The 22,169-nt window shown below is 34.8% G+C and overlaps 1 protein-coding gene across 1 annotated transcript in view; it reads right to left on the reverse strand.

Moving 5' to 3' along the window:
- The window catches only part of crim1 (cysteine rich transmembrane BMP regulator 1 (chordin-like)), a 157,682-nt gene that overhangs the window by 32,117 nt on the left and 103,396 nt on the right, over positions 1-22,169 (reverse strand). The window contains exon 7 of the mRNA XM_051133096.1: positions 19,274-19,471. Coding sequence (XP_050989053.1) covers positions 19,274-19,471 — 198 coding nt within the window. The remainder of the gene's footprint in view (positions 1-19,273; positions 19,472-22,169) is intronic.

A 22,169-nucleotide genomic window follows, 5' to 3' on the forward strand; every position in this document is an offset into this window, starting at 1 on the left:
TTTCCTATTAAATTTTAATTTTTATTTTGATATGGATTTTTGAAGAATATCCTGGATACTCTTTTCAATAGAATATAACCAATGCTTTTTTTGTGTTATTTATGTACTATATTTGTAATAGTTCAAATGACCTTTTATTTATATATTTTAACTTTTAATTTTTATTTTGATAAGAATTTTTAAAGAATATCTAGGTCACTATTTTCAATATAATAATACCAGTTTTATTTTAGTTTTATTTATATACTATATTTGTAATCATTTAAATTATTTTTATATTTAAGTTTTTATTTATTTATTTATTTTTTTTGAAGAATATCCTGGCCATTCTTTTCATATAATATAACCAGTTTTGTTTTAGTATTATTTATATACTATATTTGTAATATTTTAAATTAGCTTTTATCTTTATATTTTAAGTTTTTTATTTTTATTTTTAAAGAATTTTAAAATTATATAACCAGTGCTATTTTAGTGTTGTTTCTATATCATTATAATATTTGTAATATTTAAAATTTACTTTTATTTTCATATTTTGTGTTTTAATGTATATATATATATATATATATATATATATATTTTTTTTTTTTTTTTTTAATAAGAATTTTTGAAGAATGTCCTGGCCACTATTTTCCAGTGACATAACCAGTGTTATTTTAGTGTTATTTATATACTATTATAATATTTGCAATATTTTAAATTAGCTTTTATTTTTAAGTGTTAAGTTTTTATTTTTATTTTCATACGAATTTTTGAAGAATATCCGGGATACTCTTTTCAGTATAATGTAACCAGTGTAGTTTTAGTATTACTTATATAGTATTATAATAATTTTATATTTTAAATTACATTTTTAATTTAATTTTAAAGAATATTCTGGCTACTCTTTTCAATATAATATAACTAGTGTCATTTTAATATTATTTAGATGTACTATTATATTTACTAATATGTACTATTACAATATATATTAGTATATTAGCTTTTATGTTTATATTTTAAGTTTTCATTTTTATTTTGATAAGAATTTTTGAACAGTATCCTGGCTACTCTTTTTAATACAATATAACCAGTGTCATTTTAGTATTATTTATATACTATTATAATATTTGCAACATTTTACCTTTTATTTTTATATTTTAAGTTTGCATTTTATTTTAGTATGTTTGTGTGTTTTATTATTATTTTTTAATATATATTTAGCTTTATTTTTTTTTTTTAGTAATTTTAGTACTTCAACTTCAACTTTTTTTATACTTTTTTTTTATTTAATGTTTATACTTTTTTTTTAATCTAATGTTTATACTTTATTCTATTTTAGCTTTATTTCAAATAAGGAAAATAATTTTTAATATTTTCATTTTAGATCAAATACAAAACTGAATTTTAGTCTCTGTTCGCTCGCAGTGGCACCTCAGTTTAATAAAAATGGCACCTGGTTATAACTGATTTGACTGAATCAATTATCAGATTACACAGCTGTTTAATATAGACGCTCATTGTATATCAATGACACGCAAACCATTTTTCCATTTAGGTTTTGACACTTCTGACAAGTTTCTATTTGATCCCGCTCCCTCCGATCGAAAGTTGTACCACGTACTGATAAAGATGCGAACAGTCCGATGGACAGACAAAAAGAAAGAAAGATGGATAGATAAAGATGTCAAGTTCTGAAATGGATAAAAGCCTTCATGACTACAAATACAGTTGATGGCAGCAGCCCAAAAACGAACTATCATCACAGGAAATGGACTTTTTCACAGCGCGTCCAGAATCTATAATTCGCCACTCCTGCAAAACCTGAACGCTTGTAGTACATGCTGAAATTACTGATTGAATTGATTGGTTTGGGCCTGTCAAATAGCTCATCCAATCAGCTTCCCTCTTGGTTCTTAGCAGCTTTTTTTCCACATTTATCTTTGAATGCAGTGGCGTTCTGCAGTAGGGAATCAACTTCATGATGAAGTACATAAGCAAACACAAGTATGCTTTTCAATTTCTCTCGACCAACAACAGATGATCCATCTTAAAGGGACAATTCACACACAAATGAAAATTCACTGTCATGTCCTTTACGCAAAGATCTTTCAGCGTTCAAAGCCAAATATACGGAGATGGTCTGGCCTTGTACTATGCTAATTAGTAGCTGCGGGTGCACGCTTTCTCGTAAAGAATAATCGGGAATTATTAACATTAGAACAAGGTTAAAAACAAATGTATGTGCGGGCGCTGCTTGTACGCAATTATTAGTTCAGCAGACCCACTGTGTTTTGTTTATGCTCATTAAGCTGCTCTTTTAAACAGCATGCTGTCTCTGGTGGGCTGACCCTAGACCGCACGGCTGGTGGGAGAGAGACAGACTTGTGTCAGAATTTGCAAATGAGTCAAGACACGTAGCTCTTTTGATTTGCTTGCGCCGCACATGGAGAAGAGAGAGACACAGGAGCTGTCGGTGGCCAAAAGAGAGAGCCGTCATTGCATTAATAACTAGTTGTTCAGTTCAGTTTAGTATACACTTCTTGAGTTGAATATAAATACATTTGTCATGGCCTGAATTTGGTTGTACAGATTTTTTTTTATTACTGATGGAAAAGGGCAGCAACTTGTTAAGCTGTTTTCAACATTGATAATAATAAGAAATGATTCTTGAGCACCAAATTAGGATATCAGAATGATTCTGAAGGATCGTGTGACACTGGAGACTGGAGTAATGATGCTGGAAATTCAGCTTTGCCATTACACAAATAAAATAGATTGAAATATATTAAAATATAAAACAGTTATTTTAATTTGAAACAGTATTTTGTAATATTACTGTTTTACTGTATATATATATATATATATATTACTTCACTCCAAAATATACGGTAATGTACCAATAAATAAATGTAGTTTGGACCATCTATGGGGAGTTTAAACCATTTGGGGCTTTCTGTTGGTAAAAACACATTCTCTAGCAAACTTTGGGTCATAAAATATGGAAGGCCATTTCTACCACTGAATAAAAAATGTAAAAAAGCTAATCGTGACTTTTTGTCTCACAATTTTGACTTTTTTTCACGGATTTTGCAAATTCACATCTCGCAGTTCTGACTTTTTTTAATGTTACGTTACGTTAAATATAATTGCAGTTAGAGTCAGAAAGTCAGAATTGCGATATAAACTTGCAATTCAGACTTTTTTCTCAGAATTGCATGATATAAATTTGTAATTGCAAGATATAAAGACAGAACTGCAAAAATATAAATTCGCAATTTAAACTTTTTTCTCAGAATTGTGTGACATAAACTCGCAATTGCAATATATAAAGTCAGAATTGTGAAAATATAAACTTGCAAGTCTGGCTTTTTTCTCAGAATTACATGACGTAAACTCACAATTAGAATCATGAAGTTAGTATTGTGAGATAAAAACTCACTATCAGACTGTTTTCTCAGAATTGGGCGATATAAATTTGCAATTGCGAGATATGAAGTCAGAATTGCGAAAATATCAACTTGCAATTCTAACTTTTTTCTTAGAATTTCATGACGTAAACTCGTTAGTATTGTGAGATAAAAACTCACAATTTGGACTTTTTTTCTCAAAATTGCATGATATAATTTCGCAACTGTGAGATATAAAGTCAGAATTGCATGATATAAATTCACAATTGCGAGATATGTTAGAATTGTAAAAATATAAACGTGCAATTCTGACTTTTTTCTCATAATTACTTGATATAAACTCGCAATTAGAGTCATAAAGTTAGTACTGCGAGATAAAAACTTTCAGTTCTGACTTTTTTCTCAGAATTGCATGACATGATTTTGCAACTGCATGTGACATATAAAGTCAGAACTGCGCGATATAAATTCACAATTGCGTGATATAAAGTCAAAATTGTGAAAATATCAACTTACAATTCTGACGTTTTTTTTTCCAGATTTAAGTGATGTAACTTGCAATTGGAGTTAGTATTGCAAGATAAAAACTCACAATTCAGACTTTTTTCTCAGCATTGCATGATATAAACTCGCAATTGCTAGATATAAAGTCAGAATTATAAGATATAAATTTGTAATTGTGAGATATAAAGTCAGAATTGCAAAAATATAAACTCGCAATTTAGACTTTTTCTCAGCATTGCGTGATATAATCTCGCAATTGTGAAATATAAAAAGTCAGAATTGTGAAAAAAAAAATGAAAAACTTGCAAGTCCGACTTTATTCTCAGAATTACATGATATAAACTCACAATTGGAGTCATAAATATTAGTATTGCGAGATAAACATTTTTTTCTCAGAATTGCAAAATATAAACTTGCAATACAGACTTTTTTCTCAGCACTGCGTGATTTAAAATCCCAATTGTGAGTTATAGTCAGAATTGCAAAATATAAACTTGCAATTTAGACATTTTTTCAGAATTGTGATATAAACTTGCTATTGGAGTTATAAAGTCAGAATTGCAAAATATAAACTTCTGAAAACATAAAATTCTAAGAAAATATCAGTATTTTTCCCTCTCAGAAGATAAAAACATGCAAATCTGAGATAAAAATTCAAAACTGCAAGTTTATATCTCACAATTCTGACTTCATATCCCGTAATTCTAACTTTATATAACACAGTTCTGACTTTATATCTTGCATTTCTGACTTTGTAACTCACAATTCTGGCTTTATATCTCACAATTCTGAGTTTATAATTGCGAAAGTATAAACTCGCAATTCAGAATTTTCTCTCACAATTGCATGACAAACTTACAATTCTGACGTTTTTTCTCAGATTTACGTGATGTAACTTGCAATTAGAGTCATAAAGTTAGTACTGCAAGATAAAAACTCACAATTCAGACATTTTTCTCAGAATTGCGTAACATAAATTTGCAATTGCAAGATATAAAGCAAGAATAAACGTGCAATTCTGACCTTTTTTTCCTCAGAACTGTGTGATATAAACTCGCAATTGCGAGATATAAAGTCAGAATTTTGTGATATACATTCGTAATTGTGAGATGAAAAGTCAGAATTACATGATATAAATTTGCAATTGCGAGATATAAAGTCAGAATTGCAAAAATATAAACTCGCAATATAGACTTTTTTTCAGAATTGCATGATGGAAACTCGCAATTGCGAAATATAAAGTCAGAATTGTGAAAATATAAACTTGCAAGTCTGACTTTTTTCTCAGAATTACATGATATAAACTCACAATTGGAGTCATAAAGTTCGTATTGCGAGATAAAAAAAATTCTCAGAATTGCGTGATATAAACTTGCAATACAGACTTTTTTTCTCAGCACTGCGTGATTTAAAATCGCAATTGTGAGTTATAGTCAGAATTGCAAAATATAAACTTGCAATTTAGACTTTTTTTCAGAACTGTAATAAAAACTTGTAATTCTGAGAAAATATCAGTATTTCTCCCTCTCAGAAGATACAAACATGCAATTCTGAGATAAAAATTCAAAACTGCAGGTTTATATTTCACAATTCTGACTTCATATTTAGTAATTCTAACTTTATATAACACAATTCTGACTTTATATCTTGCATTTCTGACTTTCTAACTCACAATTCTGGCTTTATATCTCACAAACGTGATTCCAAAAAGCCTATATATTTTTATTTTATTAAACCTAATCATATGCAGGCAGTAAATTGTTGGACGTGTACTAGTTTGCTCTCCCCAACTCAAATGTAAAGACATATGGTTATTAAATTAAAAATGAGCTCTCAGTGATAAATATAAACCTGAGGCGAAAAACAGAACCTTACTCATTAAAGAGCGCTGTTTCATTAACACTACTGTAACATTTGAAGCCATGTTGGCATTAGTGCCTCATTTTGTTTCTTCCTATGTGGCCTCACAACCAACAGAGCAGGCTTATATTCAAAGACTTCTGGAAATAAACAAGTGCATTGAATGTGAAAATGAAAGCACATATTAAAATGTGGAATAATTTTGGTGCAAAACACTAATGGCTCTGGGTTTCGCTTCAAAACATGACGTGCGATCTTTAGGGGTTCAACCCAACCTGACAGCTTTCATTTTCTTAATTACACACGCTGCGTCTGGTACAATAACTTGCCTCTGACAGGGAGAGGGTGTCACCTTGAGGAAATGAGGTCTTCTAACAAATAATAATTAGGAAATAAAAATGCACAGAGTGCAGGGCAGCTGGCAAATGAGCTAAATTAAGCTGTCCTGGGACCGGGGGATAGAGTCAGGGCTGTGTCCAACAGGGCCCAGAGGACAGCTGCAGGACTGAGGCGGGACATGGACACACACTAGCAGCGGTGTGATGGTTTCAGTGCCAAAAGCTACCACTGGAGTGGGCGCAGCTGTTCATAAAAGAGGACAAACACACCAGCGCTTGTGCTGTGGATATACTGAATATTTACAGTCTACTCAATATTATACAACACACACTTTTGGTCTGATAATAGTCAAATCAATATATATTAATATACATTATATCAGGAGCATTTCCTCTGAGGAGACAAGGGAAGCAGTGCCTCCTCAAAATATTGGATGAAAAAAATTCATAGTACAACTAAAACAATGGCAATATTATAAAATATAACATTAAAAAGCGTATAAATCACTAGTTTTTCTAAAGAAACATTGTCGAAATGTGAACTGTAAAGGTAAAGTTACAGCGGGTGTTCGCGTCTCTCTCACCTCCCCTGAGCCCACTGAGTTTTAACAGACCCCCTAAAGCGTGCGGTGTGTTTGGTGGAGGGCAACTGAGAATGAATGGGGAAAAGTCACGTGAGGGGAGGCAATGCCTCCACTGTTATATGATTGGATATGACTGGTTATGTTCAGCTGTGATTGGTTTATGCGATATCCCGTCTCTTGTGTTTGTGTATGATTCGCACAAGGCTTAGTTTTTGCTCTGCTATGCATTTTCAGTTTCTAGACCTTTTATTAAGACATGTGCCTTTCTAAATTTTACCCTTTTAATGCATTGCATAAGTTTTTTATTTTTAATACATTTGCAAAGATATTAAAAACCTGTTTTTTGCTTTGCCATTATGATGTATGGAGTGTAGACTGATGTGGAAAAAATAGAATTTAAAGCAGTTTAACACAAGTGAGCAACATAAAACGTAAAAATAAATGAAGGGGTATGAATACTTTCGCAAGGCACTGTATACAGTTTCACAGTGCTCTGCAAAAGTATTCATACCCCTTTATTTTTTACGTTCTTTTGACCTCAGGGCTTGGTTTTTCCTCTGATAAGCATTTTCAGTTGTTAGACCTTTTATTTAAAGGTGTGTGTATTCCCAAATTATACTCATTCAAATGAATTTTCCACAGTTTAACTCCACTCTAAGTGTAGTAACATCTACAAGCGATATGAACGCTCCTGAGCTAAATTTCAAGTGTCCCAGATAAGGGTATGAATACTTATGCAATGGAATCATTACAGTTTTTTATTTGTAATAAATTTGCAATGTGTTATAAATCTGTTTTGTGCTTTGTCATTATGGTGTATGGAGTGTAGATTGATGTGAGAAAAAAGTACTTTACAGCAGTTTAACATAAGGCTGCAACATAACAACATGTGAATACACACACACACACACACACACATACACGCAGACTATAAAAAATGTTCTTACTTGAATGTATCATAGTTCTAACTAGCCTTTTAGAACTAATGTAACATAAAAGCAAAGAGTGATGGGAAATGGCTCTGGAATGTGTCCATCACTTTCCCAAACGGCTGCATGTAACATGCCACATGTAAATGCGAGGTGCAGCTAGAGCAGAGTTCTCTAGACCTTGCCAACAGGTACGGCTATTTAAGACCTCTATCGAGGGGGATATCAGGCATCATTACAGCTGCCTTTTATTTCCCCATTTCCCATCTTGTAATAGGGCCACATATGGCTCTGCTGAATGCATTCGGCTATTTCTCTGCTCTACCTGTCAAGACAAAAAAGATAGAAGAGTTCATCCTTGAATGGAGTAACAGTCCTATCTTTATTTTTGATTGCAGAGTTGCTGTCACAAGGCTGCAGATACTCCAACAGAAGGAGACAGCAGGCTTTGTTATAAAAGGAACCTCCAAGGTAACAAAAACAGAACTGTGTGTACGACTTCAGAAAGTGTGTAATATAGACTCACAGACACATTAAACTGTTGTTCTCCATGGCATATGAATCTTCCCATACACAAATAGCATTGAACATATTCAGTGAGTATAGTACATATAGTTCTGGGTTCAAAATTAGTTACACTCTATAGACAGCATCTGTGTCGGACAATCTGAAACTGTTTCTTAAAAAACTAGCAAAATCAGTATGTAAAATAGGCGTTTTTGCTGAAGATACAAGGGAGGCCGTGTGTCCTCAAAATACTGAATGAGGAAAAATTATGTAGTACAAAAATGAACCAACGCCAGTTTTACAAAATATAACATTAAAAAGTGTATAAATCACTTGTTTTTCTAAAGAAACACTGTCCAACAGTGACACCAGCAGGTAAAGGTACAGTGGGAGTCTGCGTCTCTCTTGCCTCCCCTGAGCCCATTGAGTTTTAACAGACCCCCTAAAGCGTGCAGTGAGTTTGGTTGATAGTTATGATTGGATATGACTGGTTACGTTCGTTTGTGATTGGTTCATGAGATAAATCCCGCCTCTTGTGTTTGTGCGCGTTCCGCGATTGTGAATCAGCCTGGATGAACAATACAATGGAGTTAATGGGAAGACTAATTAATAAAAAGTAAGTAAACAACTCCCACACTTATATATAACCACTTGTTATGTCAAACTAAGACTTAAAATGGCATGAATTAGTGAGTGATCCACTTGGTGAAATTTAAAGTAAATCTCTGTGTCTGTCACCAATATTTACCAAGCTTTGATGACTGATGATCCAAAAAAATAAAAAATAGTTAAAAGTTAACTATTAAAAAGAATAGTTAGTATTTTGGAATAAATGTAAAATGTTTAAAAACACTATGAGATTCAAACTTGGCTTTAATAAATAGAATACTGATTACATTGTTAATGTAAACATATAAAATAGAACACCACCGCACACCACTGGTACTGTGTGCAATTAACTTATTTGGTTGTGTTTCTGAATTTATGGACACAAAAGTAAAGCCTACATATATTAACATTAACTAGTGTCACAGAATCATTTATTAACCTTTTAATAAATGCCTTATATCCAATTCAACTATATGTAAAAACAATTAGCCCTGTAAGCTTTGCAACATAAATCCAAAACGGATCATTTATGTTGAGAGGAATCCACTCGGTCATTGCCTTGGTAACTAGATGTACAGACATCCATTCACATAAAACAGTAATCCCCCCATTTACAGAATTATTTTGAGCTCAAATACCTCACATTTTTCTACTGAAGAATCTTTAGAGCTCTAACAAAAACATAAGCTGCATATTTCTGCTTTTAACTTTGCACAATTTGAGATGGCCATTCTTAGCAAGCACATTATTTAACTTTTGTGTTTATCAAATTGAGTCTAAAAAAAGTCTTTGTTGTTTATTGACCTGAGTTCAATGATGCTTTCAAAAGAGCTTAACTTGTATTGAACCTGGAACATCTATTTAAAGATCCTACATTACACTGTGGCCGTGGAGAATAGATGCCCAAATATATATCAACCCTTTAGTACTACTACTGGTCCCTACTGACACTGAGCTGATGCTTTTATCCAGAGCAACACAATACAATATTTATTAGAGTGAAAGTAGCCCTGGAGCAACTTAGAGCTTTGCACAAGGGCTCAATTGTAATGCTTAATGAATGACTCCTTGCTGGATTCAAACCTGCAACCTTCTGGATACCGTTCCAGATCTTTAAAGGAACTCTAATAGCAGACATACATCACAGAGACATCTATTTGACGTCTGCATTTGCATCCGGAAAATGTACTTTTTAGAGTCATCTGCAATCATCTGTAATATGTCTATAAGGCGTCTCCTATCAGACGTCAAATAGACGTCTATTAGACGTCTTAATAATGTTTATGATTTAGAATGTATGTAAAACTGACATCTTACAAACGTCTGTCAGACGTTTGTACACAGCAGATGCTTTCCAGATCAAGTGATCTTTAACAGACATCTTGCAGATGTACATGTGCTATCTGGTAAGAGCTCACTGCCCTGCTAGCACACATACATCACGGAGATGTCTGTTTGACGTCTGCATTTACATCTGGAAGATGTATTTTTTAGAGTGTTTGCACATCTGCAATATGTCTATAGAATGTTTCCTATCAGATGTCAAATAGATGTCTATTAGATGTCTATTAGATGTCTTAAAGATGTTTATGATTTAGAATGTATGTAAAACTGACATCTTACAGATGTTTGCCAGATATTTGTACATGCTTTTCAGATCAAGTGATCTTTAACAGACATCTTGCAGATGTACATGTGCTATCTGGAAAGAGCTCACTACCCTGCTAGCACACATACATCACAGAGACGTCTATTTGATGTCTGCATTTACATCTGGAAGACATAATTTTTTGTATTTGTTTGCTCATCTGCAATAGGTCTATGCCCAGATAGCACACTTACGTCTGCAAGATGTCTGTTAAAGATCACTTGATCTGGAAAGCATCTGCTGTGTACAAACATCTGACAGACATTTGACAGATGTCAGTTTTACGTACATTCTAAATCATAATAATCTTTATTACATCAAATAGACGTCTATTTGACATCTGATAGGAAATGTCCTATAAACATATTGCAGATATGCAAACACTCTAAAAAATACGTCTTGCAGATGTAAATGCAGACATCAAACAGATGTGCTATCAGGGTAGGACGTTTCTTATCAGATATCAAATAGATGTCTATTAGATGTCTTTATGATGTACACAACAAAAGTTCAATAAAAGTAGTTCATATGATTCCCAAAATATAAATCAAGTCTTCCAAAGCCATATTTTTATGAGTAGCACCAAACACCAAATTGACGGTTGGCCCATGATGGGTTGTGGTTGAGAGTCTGTCAGTTTTTGCATTGTGTTTTACAGCGTTGGACCCCATTGGTGGCTTTTTGACTGACAGAACATTTTAAATCAGTAATGAAGCCCGTTGGTTAGAGAGATCACTCTGATTGGCTGGTCAACTTGGCGAATAGCACAAGACGATAAATGGAGGTGACGAAAGAAAGCAAACAACAACTTGTCAGATTTCTGTGGTAAGCAAGATATGAAAAATCTTGCTGAGCAAGCACTGCTTTGTTTGGGATTTCTATACGCGCAGTCCTAGCTCTTCTGATTTCCGTTTTTTAATACAAACTACCGCCACCTAGTGGTCTGGAGAGTTATTTTTTCTTACACAGGTGCAGACCGTCCATCCTAGTTGGATATTGTCTTTGCAGTGTGTTCAAACACAACATTTTAGCCCAGACAGAGGCAATGTAAGGCGAAAACACAGTCAGCTTTTGTTGCCGCTAGTTCTTTGATGTCGGTCTGGCGTGTCGCAGCTTTAAAAAGTTGGTGTTTAATTATTTAAACTTCAGTGTATCGTCACACAAAGCTATTTTATGACTTTGTCATATCAGACTGCTTGGTAATTTCTGGAGCTTAACTATATGGAAAAGCAAAGCGATTGTGCAAAATATCTCTTTTGTGCATTGTGGTATAAAGTGTAAATATTTACATGGACTGCTTTTATGTTGTGAGACAATCTGCTAAACTTCTTTTCTAAGAAGTTATTCTCTGATGACATAAAGGTGAGTAAATGATGACAGAATTTTCATTTCTACTTGAACTATATCTTTAACTGCTAAGCTACACTAGCCGACTAGCAAAATACAGAGTAATGAATTCATATGAAGCACTAAGCGGTTAGTCACCTTGCCGTCACAGTGGTAGGATTTCGAAACCGTTTGACTATTTTCACATTCATGTAGTCTATCTGTGCTTAACCTTTCACTGCAGTCCGTGATGATGAGCAGGCACACACGGTGCCTTTGATCTACCCCTGCACCGCCTGGAGAAAGAGCGAGAGAGAGAATTCAAATAAAGAAGGAGCTCTGTATTTGAGATGTGGTTTGCGATGCAGCGCGGTATTGTGTGTATAGAACTTTGTATGGAAAGCCATAGTGCACTACCCCCTCACTTCACCTCAGTACTGAAGTGAGTGCTCTCCACGGTCAGGCAGACCCATCTAAACCTCTAATTGCTTCGCAGGCCGAAAGGCGTATGAAAGATTAATTGAAAAGGGGTGAATGTGAGCTTGCTGCTCTGTGTGGGTCTGCAGACATGCTGCTGTCACTCTCTGTCCGTGTACTACTCTCTTCTCTCTCTCTCTTTCACTAGCTCAAAAAAGCTGTAGTCTTACAGGCCACTGTTTAGACCCCCTGCACCTGGATTTAGGTGCACAGCATAAATTTCGTTTGCCACAAACTCGTGATGCCACAATGATAGGGTGTTGTCAAGTAGTTGTTAAGTGGCTAAATAATAATAATAATAATAATAATAATAATAATAATAATTTACTCATTGCTATTTACTCATTAATTATTATACTATTTATAAAATTACTTATGCTGAGATATTGCATATTTATAAGTAATAAATTATATTATATTATATTATATTATACTATTATTCCTCTCTGTCCATGTACTACTCTATAATATATAAATAAATATTATAATTAAATTATATATATGTATATTTATATATATATACACACACACACACGTCTGGTTTATTATCCTTGTGGGGACTCTCCATAGGTGCAATGGTTTTTATACTCTCCACACTGTATTTTCTATCCCCTTACCCTAACCCTACCCCTAAACCTAACCCTTACAGAAAACTTTCTGCATTTTTACTTTCTCAAAAAAACTCATTCTGTATGATTTATAAGCTTTTGTACCCATGGGGACCTCAATTTAGGTCCCCACAGTGACACTAGTCCCCATGAGTCTGTGTGTATTCAGGTTTAGGTCCCCACAAGGATATAAAAACAAATCCACACATACACACACACACACACACAGAATTTTATATATTTATACTTTATATAAATATAAATTATTATTATTATAATTATATACAGTATATTATATTATATTACATTATATAAATATGAAATGAGTAAATTATTATTATTTACTGTCACCATTTTATAAAATTACTTATGCTGAGATATTACATTTGTATAAATAATAAATATTAAATTATATTATATTATTACTATATATTCTGAATATATTATATACACATATTATTATTATTATTATTATTATTATATACTGTCACCATTTTATAAAATTACTTATGCTAAGATATTACATATTTACAAATATATATATATATATATATAATATATAAATAAATAAATATGTATTATTATATTATATTATATTATATTGTGTTATATTATGTTATTAATTACATTATATTATATTATTATACAGGGGTTGGCAATTATTATTATTATTCATAAAAATAATATTTCTTTTTATATTCACATATAAAAAACAATGTGTTACTTATTGGACAATTAACTAAATTAAATACAATTTCACATAGTATGTAATCTCATTTGATTATTTTTTATTTATTTAAAAACTGATGGATGCAACCCGTACAAATCTAAATGTGCTCATAAAAACACACCGTATTTGAAATACCTTTTAAGCGTAAAAATGTCAAATGTTTCTGTATGTATCATCATAAATGACAAACCTACACAAGTAGATCATGTTGACAACAGCCAAGCTTAAAATCATTTGTCTTTGGGATTTTCTGAACGATTTATCAAACACCATGTGCAAGTCAGAGTGCTTAGAAACTGCTACTCAAACAGCAACACAATTTGAGGCATCACTCATGTCCGTGGCACATTTGTTGACATCCCTAACCCGGAGTGTGAGCCAGAGTAATAGTAATGCTTGCCTTCACTATTATCAAGCACCACTATGAGACAAAGCACTCCAGGCGTTGTTTTCTCTCAATATACTGAGCCAGAGCAAGAGAAGGATGCTTCATTTGCTTGGATCTTTAATTGGAAGGAGGGTGAAGGTGCAGAGGGTAGATGAGACAGACAGGAATCCTATTACCCCCGGTGTGACTCAATTCCACTGGAACGGCATTGATCATAACCAGCACGACAGTTGGTGGAGCCTCGCCCCCACAGCCACAAAAAAGCTGTGGATGTTTAGTACGATTTTTCATAACCTCCTCCACACATATTGTCAGTCTGGCATTTAGGATGGGCCTGATAAGATTGTTAATCGCTCCGAACAAGCTTTCCATTCCTGGCGATCCTAAGACTACAGGAGGAGAAGAGAAAAACATCATGTTGCTTTTGTGATTCGAAAATCGAGACGGCAAACAGCGACGTGAGGAAATCTATATTCTCCAGCTCTTTTCAAAAGGATGATGTCATCGGTCTACACACACAGCCAATCCCGGGAGAAATTCATTATCCGACATACCTGCCACTCATCTATCACTCGCTCGCTTCTTCCCATGTGTGAAATAACCTTTAGAAACCCTCTCTACAAAAACGTAGTCCACGCCCCGGCGAACCGACCCGCATTCCTGCATACCGAGGTGCACGTCCATACTTCGCGGTGCTCAATCAAAGCTCATGATGAGATACAAAACGATGCTCAAAACAAACACAGAGGGGAAAACCCAGCCAGCTGCAATGGGAGTGGAAGTCCCAGGGGGAACCGCTACAGATCTGTGAGCACTATGAAAAATACACTGGCAGGGGGATGTGATATTCCACTGCTGGCAAGGGTAGGGAGCAAGGTCTAATGGAGGGAAATCCACAGGAAGGGTTTTGGTGCAGCGTTGCATGACAGTAAAGGAGACACGACACGAAAGACCTGAGAGATGGGGAGATGGAGATGTTTGGGTTGTGCTGGAAGTGGGTTGCTGGGGGATCCAGCTAAGCAACTGCCTGCATTGCCTTCAGACTAGTAGATTATTCACACATACAGTATGTGACTGGAATAGAAACTTAAAAACAGTCTGAGTGCTAGAGAACACTGAGAGGAAATGGAGAAAAAAGCATTTACCCACACACACAGAACTCCAGTTTATTTAAGTCTGATGGTGATTTGTTTCATCAAGGGATTCGTTTACTTCCAGAATAAAAATGTCTCACCCCCATGTCATTCAAGATGTCTTTCTTTCTTCAGTCGAAATAAATTAAGGTTTTTGAGGAAAACATTCCATATTCCATAACATTCCAAACATTTTTCTCCATACAGTGGATTTCAATGGGAGCCAGCGGGTTCAAGTTCTAAACTGTAGTTTCAGTGCAACTTCAAAGGGTTCCAGCCAAGGAATAAGGGTCTTATCTAGTGAAACGTTTGGTCATTTTCAAAAAAAAAATAAATAAAGATACATACTTTTTAACCACAAATCATGCTGGAAAAGTCTTGCGTGGTTAGTTCTTCGTGTGTACTTCAAAAAGGTAGGGTAGGGTGTAAAACTCCATATCATTTTCTACTCCAACTTTAAATTGTCCAACATTGTTCTTTTATCTTTTTGTAAAGGCTGTTAGACTTTCTTTGCACGTTCACTTTGTAAATCCTGCGTCAGTACTTCCACCTACGTAATGCTTAACCGTTCCAATGTGATGATGTAATGTGTGACATTGAGCTAGTGCAAGATGAGCATTTGTGGTTAAAAAGTCTATAACTTTAAAAAAAATAAAATAAATTTTGATTGTTTTGCAAGATAAGACCCTTATTTCTTGGCTGGGATAATGTACAACCCTTTGAAGCTGCACTGAAACTTCAATTTGAGCCTTCAACCCATTGATCCCCATTGAAGTCCACTATATGGACAAAAATTCTGGAATGTTTTCCTTAAAAACATTAATTTATTTTTGACTGAAGAAAGAAAGACATGAACATCTTGGATGGCATGGGGGTAAGTAAATGCATATTTAGGCCCTGTCTCAAATGACACCCTAAGCCATTCTGGCCACATTATGATTCTACACATTTTTGATATAATGTCACTTTGCTATCAGGTAGAAGTCTGTTGTGGAGTTTGCTTCAAATCATATCGATATATTAAGTACAATTACATATCGAGGGCGATATATAATGTACTCACCCCGTTGTCATCCAAGATGTTCATGTCTTTCTTTCTTCATTTGTTTTTTGAGGACAACTTTTTAGGAATCATCTCCATATAGTGGACTTCTATGGTGCCCGTGAGTTTGAACATCCAAAATGCAGTTTAAATGCAGCTTCAAATGACTCTAAACAATCCCAGCCAAGGAATAAGGGTCTTATCTAGCAAAACGATCTGTCATTTTCCAAAAAAAATAAATGTATATACTTTAGACTATAGACTTTTTAACCTCAAATGCTCGTCTTGTCTAGCTCTGCGATGCACATGTGTAACCCGGGTCAGTACAGTTAGGGTATGTCAAAAAACTCCCATCTCATTTTCTCCTTCAACTTTAAAATCGTCCTACATCGCCATGATTTTGAAGTTGTAAGAGAACATGAGATTGGAATTTTTCGACATACTGTAACTGTATTGACCCAGATTACACAGAGTATGCATGTGCATGGCTGAGCTACACAAGACAGCAGCATTTGAAAGCATTTGAGGTTAAAAAAGTATTAAGTATTAATTTTTTTTTTTTTTTTTTTTTAGAAAATAACAGATTGTTTTGCTAGATAAGACCCTTGTTCCTCGGCTGGGATTGTTTAGAGCCCTTTGAAGCTGCATTTAAACTGCATTTTGGAAGTTCAAACTCACGGCTACCATAAAATTCCTGAAATGTTTTCTTAACAAAACATCATTTCTTTACGACTAAAGAAAGAAAGGTATGAACATCTGGGATGACAACGGGGTGAATACAGTATCTGTAAAGTATTGTTCTGGAAGTTCATGTAAAATGTGCCACTTGGGAGCTTTTGGACTGCATCTTAATCGGACTTAATCTACTCAGGTCTCAGCCTGTTTTCAACTGCAACACTGAATTAATGCTCATAATTAGTGTTAAGTGTCTTTCCTATCGCCTGGCTGTTTAATTGGGTGTAAAAATATCACACTGAAGGGCCTCAAACCATATCTAGTGGCCAGAATATGATAGAAGCCACTTGATTCGGGCAGTAAACAACAATCTAGGGACCCCCTACAGTACAATACCCTAGCAAACAATTAGAACGACCTAGCAACTGCATAGCAAGGCTCTCATAGCCAGTGTTGAGTGTAACACATTACAAGTAATCAGATTACTTATTTCAAGTAACTAGTAAAGTAACGCATTTACAGTGAAATATCTAAGTTACTATTTCACATAAGTAACACAAGTTACTTGGGAGTAAGGTGCAAAGGCACTTCCTTCAGCCTGAGGCTTATTAATTTCACTTGTGGTGCAAAAGGGCCTGTACAGTTGACAAAAAATGTAACTTTTGGGGGTTTTATTATTAAAAAAACAAATACGCAAGCCCAACAGGGTGACAAAAAGTAACGCAAAAGTAACATAATGCATTATTTTCCATAAAAAGTAACTAAGTAATGCAATTAGCACAATATTGTAATGTATTACTTTTGAAAGTAACTTTCTCCAACACTTTACAGAATTATCCTAGCAACAACCCAGAACACTCTAGCATCGTAGAAGTGAGTTTTATAAGCATTACGGTAGTAGTACTGTGTAGTAAATGCAAGCTCCACTTGCATTTATTTAGAAAATTAAGACCAGGAAACCAGTCATAAGTTGCATGGGTATATTTGTAGCAATAGCCAAAAATACATTGTATGGGTCAAAATGAAAAAAATCCCAAAAATCATTAGAATATTAAGTAAAGATCATGTTCCATTAAGATATTTTGTACATTTCCTACCGTAAAAATATCTTAAACTCAATTTTTGATTAGTAATATGCTTCCCTAAGAACTTCATTTGGACAACTTTAAAGGCGATTTTCTCAATATTAAAATTTTTTTGCACCCCCAAATTCCAGATTTTCAAATAGTTGTATCTTGTCCTATTGTCCTAACCATACATCAATGGAAAGCTTATGTATTCAGCTTTCAGATTAAGTATAAAGATTTTTTTTTTTTTTTTTAATGACCCTTGTGTTCCATTTTTGTGGTCCAGGGTCACTAATGGTTTCATGGGAATACTGAAAATCAGCTAGACTGAAGAACTAACAACTCCTTAAAAAAATATCTATAATATATTTTCATTACTGACAGAATAAAACAATGTTAATATACTTTTCTATGTAAGAAAAAATAATGAATTGTTGAGGTTGCTATCGCCAGTTGGAATTACCGTAATCTCGTAATAAGCATTTATGCTTATTTATCCTTGTACAAATTGTAATTACCACATTGTAAACTAACATTTTCCGAGAGCTCTTATTTGGCTGCTGCAAAGTCACACGGAAAATTAGAGATGGCTTCAGCAGTAAAAAGTAGAGATATATGTAATATTTCTGTTTATTAATTCATTTAAGTGACTAATGTTAATACCTTAATAATGCGAGATTAATCTGAAAATAAAGATATACAATACAGTTTAATGTAGTTAGCACAGATTCGGATGACTAATGTCTTATATCCTGCTAAAAAGAACAAATTTATTAAAAAAAGCATTTGCATAATGACTGTTTCTTGTTGTATGTGATTTTGTCTACTGATTACATCAATTACAGTGATTAATTTTGCTATTAATAGTATTGCCATAAAAACGGATAAGTCCGAGGACATGAAGAGGTCCAGGTAGAATGTCAGTGGGTTGTTATCTGGTAACTGCGTGAAATTACATAGTAATTACATGACAATTACATGACGTGAGCATAACATAAAAAAAATTATATATATATTATATATAAAATTATATAACTAAGTGTACTGCCCTGTGTATGGACTACTAGATTTAGTCACTATGAACTGTCATCATATCACAATAGCTACTTAAAGATTCTTCTAATATATCTACTTGTTTAAAAAAAAACACAAAACAAAAACAGCATAAGAGTGCAAGTGTGCAAGACTAAACTGTAGCTTCACCTTTACAGTAGCTGATCCAGAAAGTGAAAGTGACTATGGAAGAAGTTTATACTGACTATAGCTGTGTTGTGGCAAAACAGAGATTGCAATGCATACTAAAACTGCTTAATGACTGCATTCGGATACATTTCATAATAACACATAACTATAATTATCTGAGTTCATGTGCTGGCATAGAGTGTGTTTTATGCCCATGAATAATATGCTCAACCCAACACAATTCCAACCCACATCCATAAAGTGCATTTGTTCTTACCCTCACACACGGGGCAGCACTCTCCGGGCACAGTGACAGGATTGAGACAGCTGTGGCCGCAGGCAGCTGCCACACAGCGGGCCTCTCCACTCACACACTGGCAGAAGGTACAGTCGTCCTCACGCCAGTGGTCTCCATGAGCCAGGATCTGCCCATTCACATAGCAGCCAGCTAAATTGAGCACTGGGTAGATCGGGTCTATATGTAAGAAGTTAAGAGAAAGAAAGACAAGATGATGATAGCTGCCGCACATCAGTACTGACATCCTGCAAAATGTACCCTGTTGGAAAAGTCTTTAGAACATGGTAGACGGTTGTCTGAGGACATTAATGGGTGCGTTTATACTTGTAGTTCGGTTCCTGGTCCGCTTAGCGTTCACACTGACATTTTTGATAGTGAACCTAAAGATACCGAACCTAAAGGCATAGCGGTATGTTCACAACCTGATTGGTTCACAAAGTTGAATGATGTATATTTTGTGACAGAACTCACCGAACAACCCAAACAATTGGTTAAATACACCTAATGCTGTCTGCTGGACTAAGCAGGCTCATTGTTGCGTGTACAAACTTTATTTTCACCACCTGTGAACTCACAAAGAGCTCATGAAAGGCATTTTATCTCCACTTTGCTCTACATTTTCCCTCCGCTCATTTTGTTTATGATACACCGCTTTTTCCGTGTCATCAAATCATGCTGCATAGCATCGCATCTTGTCATTACATTGTGTTTTTGGTTCGTTTAGAAGTATTTGGCCCATGTTGTGTACATATTTCATTTGAACCGCACCTGGGTACGTTTGGAAGCGGCCCGAGGCCCATCTTTTAGCTGTCTCAGTCCGTTTGTTTGGAGCACACCAGGGTTCGGATGGCAGCGTTCACACTTAGTCAAATGAACCGCACCAAAACACAATCGCTCCAGAGTTTGTTTTAATCAAACCAAACATGACAAGTGTGAACACACCCTAAGTTTGTACAACCAACTGGTGGCTGGTTTGTTGCTGGTTTAAGATGGTCTACAACAGGGATAGACAACATCGGCCCTGGAGTGGCGATGTCCTGCAGAGTTTAGCTCCAACTCTGAAAAAAACCCTCACCTGCATGTAGCCCTAGTAATTCTGAAGACCTTGATTAGCTTGTTCAGGTGTGTTTAATTAGAGTTGGAGCTAAACTGTGCAGGACAGCAGCACTCAAGGACAGACATTGCCTATACCTGTTCTACAAGTTTGCACCAGCTGATGACCAGTTTAGGTCAACTAATAACCAATTTGGACCAACTAATAGCCTGGACTAGCTAACACCCAGCATAAACTAGCTAATGACCAGCTTAGTCCATTTAATGTTTAGCTTAAACAAGTTTGGACCAGATATTGGTCCCTTACACACAGTTATTTCAATTGGAATTTGCACAGTACTGAATTTCGCCTGAGGTCGAAAGATTTCTTCACGTGTATTTTGCTGTGCTGTTCACACAAATTCCCTACACTGACCAAAAGCTGCTTGAATTGAAAGTGACTGTACACTGTACTGTACATTGCTACAATGTATCTTTTTTACAATGAAAATTGTGAAAATGTGACCTCAGATTAGTGGTTCTCAGCCGGAGGCAGGTGACTAGGTGGCCTCAGCAAACAAATTTAAAGGGATAATTCACCCAAGAATGAAAATTCTGTCATTAATTACTTACCCTCATGTCACTCCAAACCCATAAGACCTTAATTCATCTTCGGAACACAAATGCCAAAGCATCTCCAGGGCCCCAAAACACCCTCAGACCCCAGAAGGTTAAGATATTTTTGATGAAATCCGAGAGCTTCCTGCATAGACTGCAACTACCACGTTTAAGGCCTAGAAACGTGCATTGAAGACTGACACAGAAGAGAAGAAATTGCTGTATAAAGTTGTTATTTTTGTTTTCTTTGCACACAAAAAGTATTCTTGCAGCTTCATAAAATGAAGATCTAACCACTGATGTCACATGGACTATTTTAATGATGTCCTTACAGCCTTTCTGGACCTTGAACATGTCAGTTGCATTGCTGTCTATGCAGGGTCAGAATGCTCTCAGATTTCATGTTTTGAAGTTGAACAAAGGTCTTACAGGTGAGCAGGGCTCTACAGTGCGACCATTTTAGTTGCGTTTGCTCTGCTGTGTGCAACTATGAAAAAATATTTAGGCGCACTATGTGCGAGTGACCCGATCAGCATATTTGTGTTTGCGCTGAGGGGAGCTTCAAAGGTTTCTATGTGTTTTTGCAACATTAAGTAATGTATCATAGCCATATCTGACGAATCCTTTCATAAACACAGAACAGAGTGTAAGTAAGAAAATCATTGTGCAGTGTAGAGAGCTTTGTTGATTATAATGGAACTTTGTGAGATCGCAATGAACTATGATGAGCAACAGCTTTTAATGATTTTTAAGGGAGTTTGTAAATGAGATATTGATTTAATACAACAGTTAAATAAACAAGAAGTTAATATTAAGTGACTCACATTGTCTGACTGTAAGACTATTGCCTGATTTTGATTTTGTTGTCAAAAATAGTCTGAAACAAGTCACAACCAAGCCACTGCACATCTCCATTCAAACACAGTGGTGTTTCCTTTATGAATGAATGTGCGTTTTTCAACTAGTGAGTCAATGATTCAATTTCCTTTTCATTAAGACAGTCACTTGCTTTATTCCTGAATGAATCACCCATTCGAACGAATCAAAAGAATGATTCAGTAATTAAATCAGTGACTTGCTGCCACCTACTGGCAGTTTTATTTTTATTTTTAAAAGTATCTTTTCAGTTATTTAAATCATTGAATATTTCTATATAACAAAAGAAAAAATGTTTAAACCATTAATCTTAACATGAATTTATGAATTTGACTGCACTCGTGCCACC

This window comes from Labeo rohita, chromosome 17 (assembly GCF_022985175.1).
Source record: "Labeo rohita strain BAU-BD-2019 chromosome 17, IGBB_LRoh.1.0, whole genome shotgun sequence".
In the NCBI taxonomy this organism is placed as follows: Eukaryota; Metazoa; Chordata; class Actinopteri; order Cypriniformes; family Cyprinidae; genus Labeo; species Labeo rohita.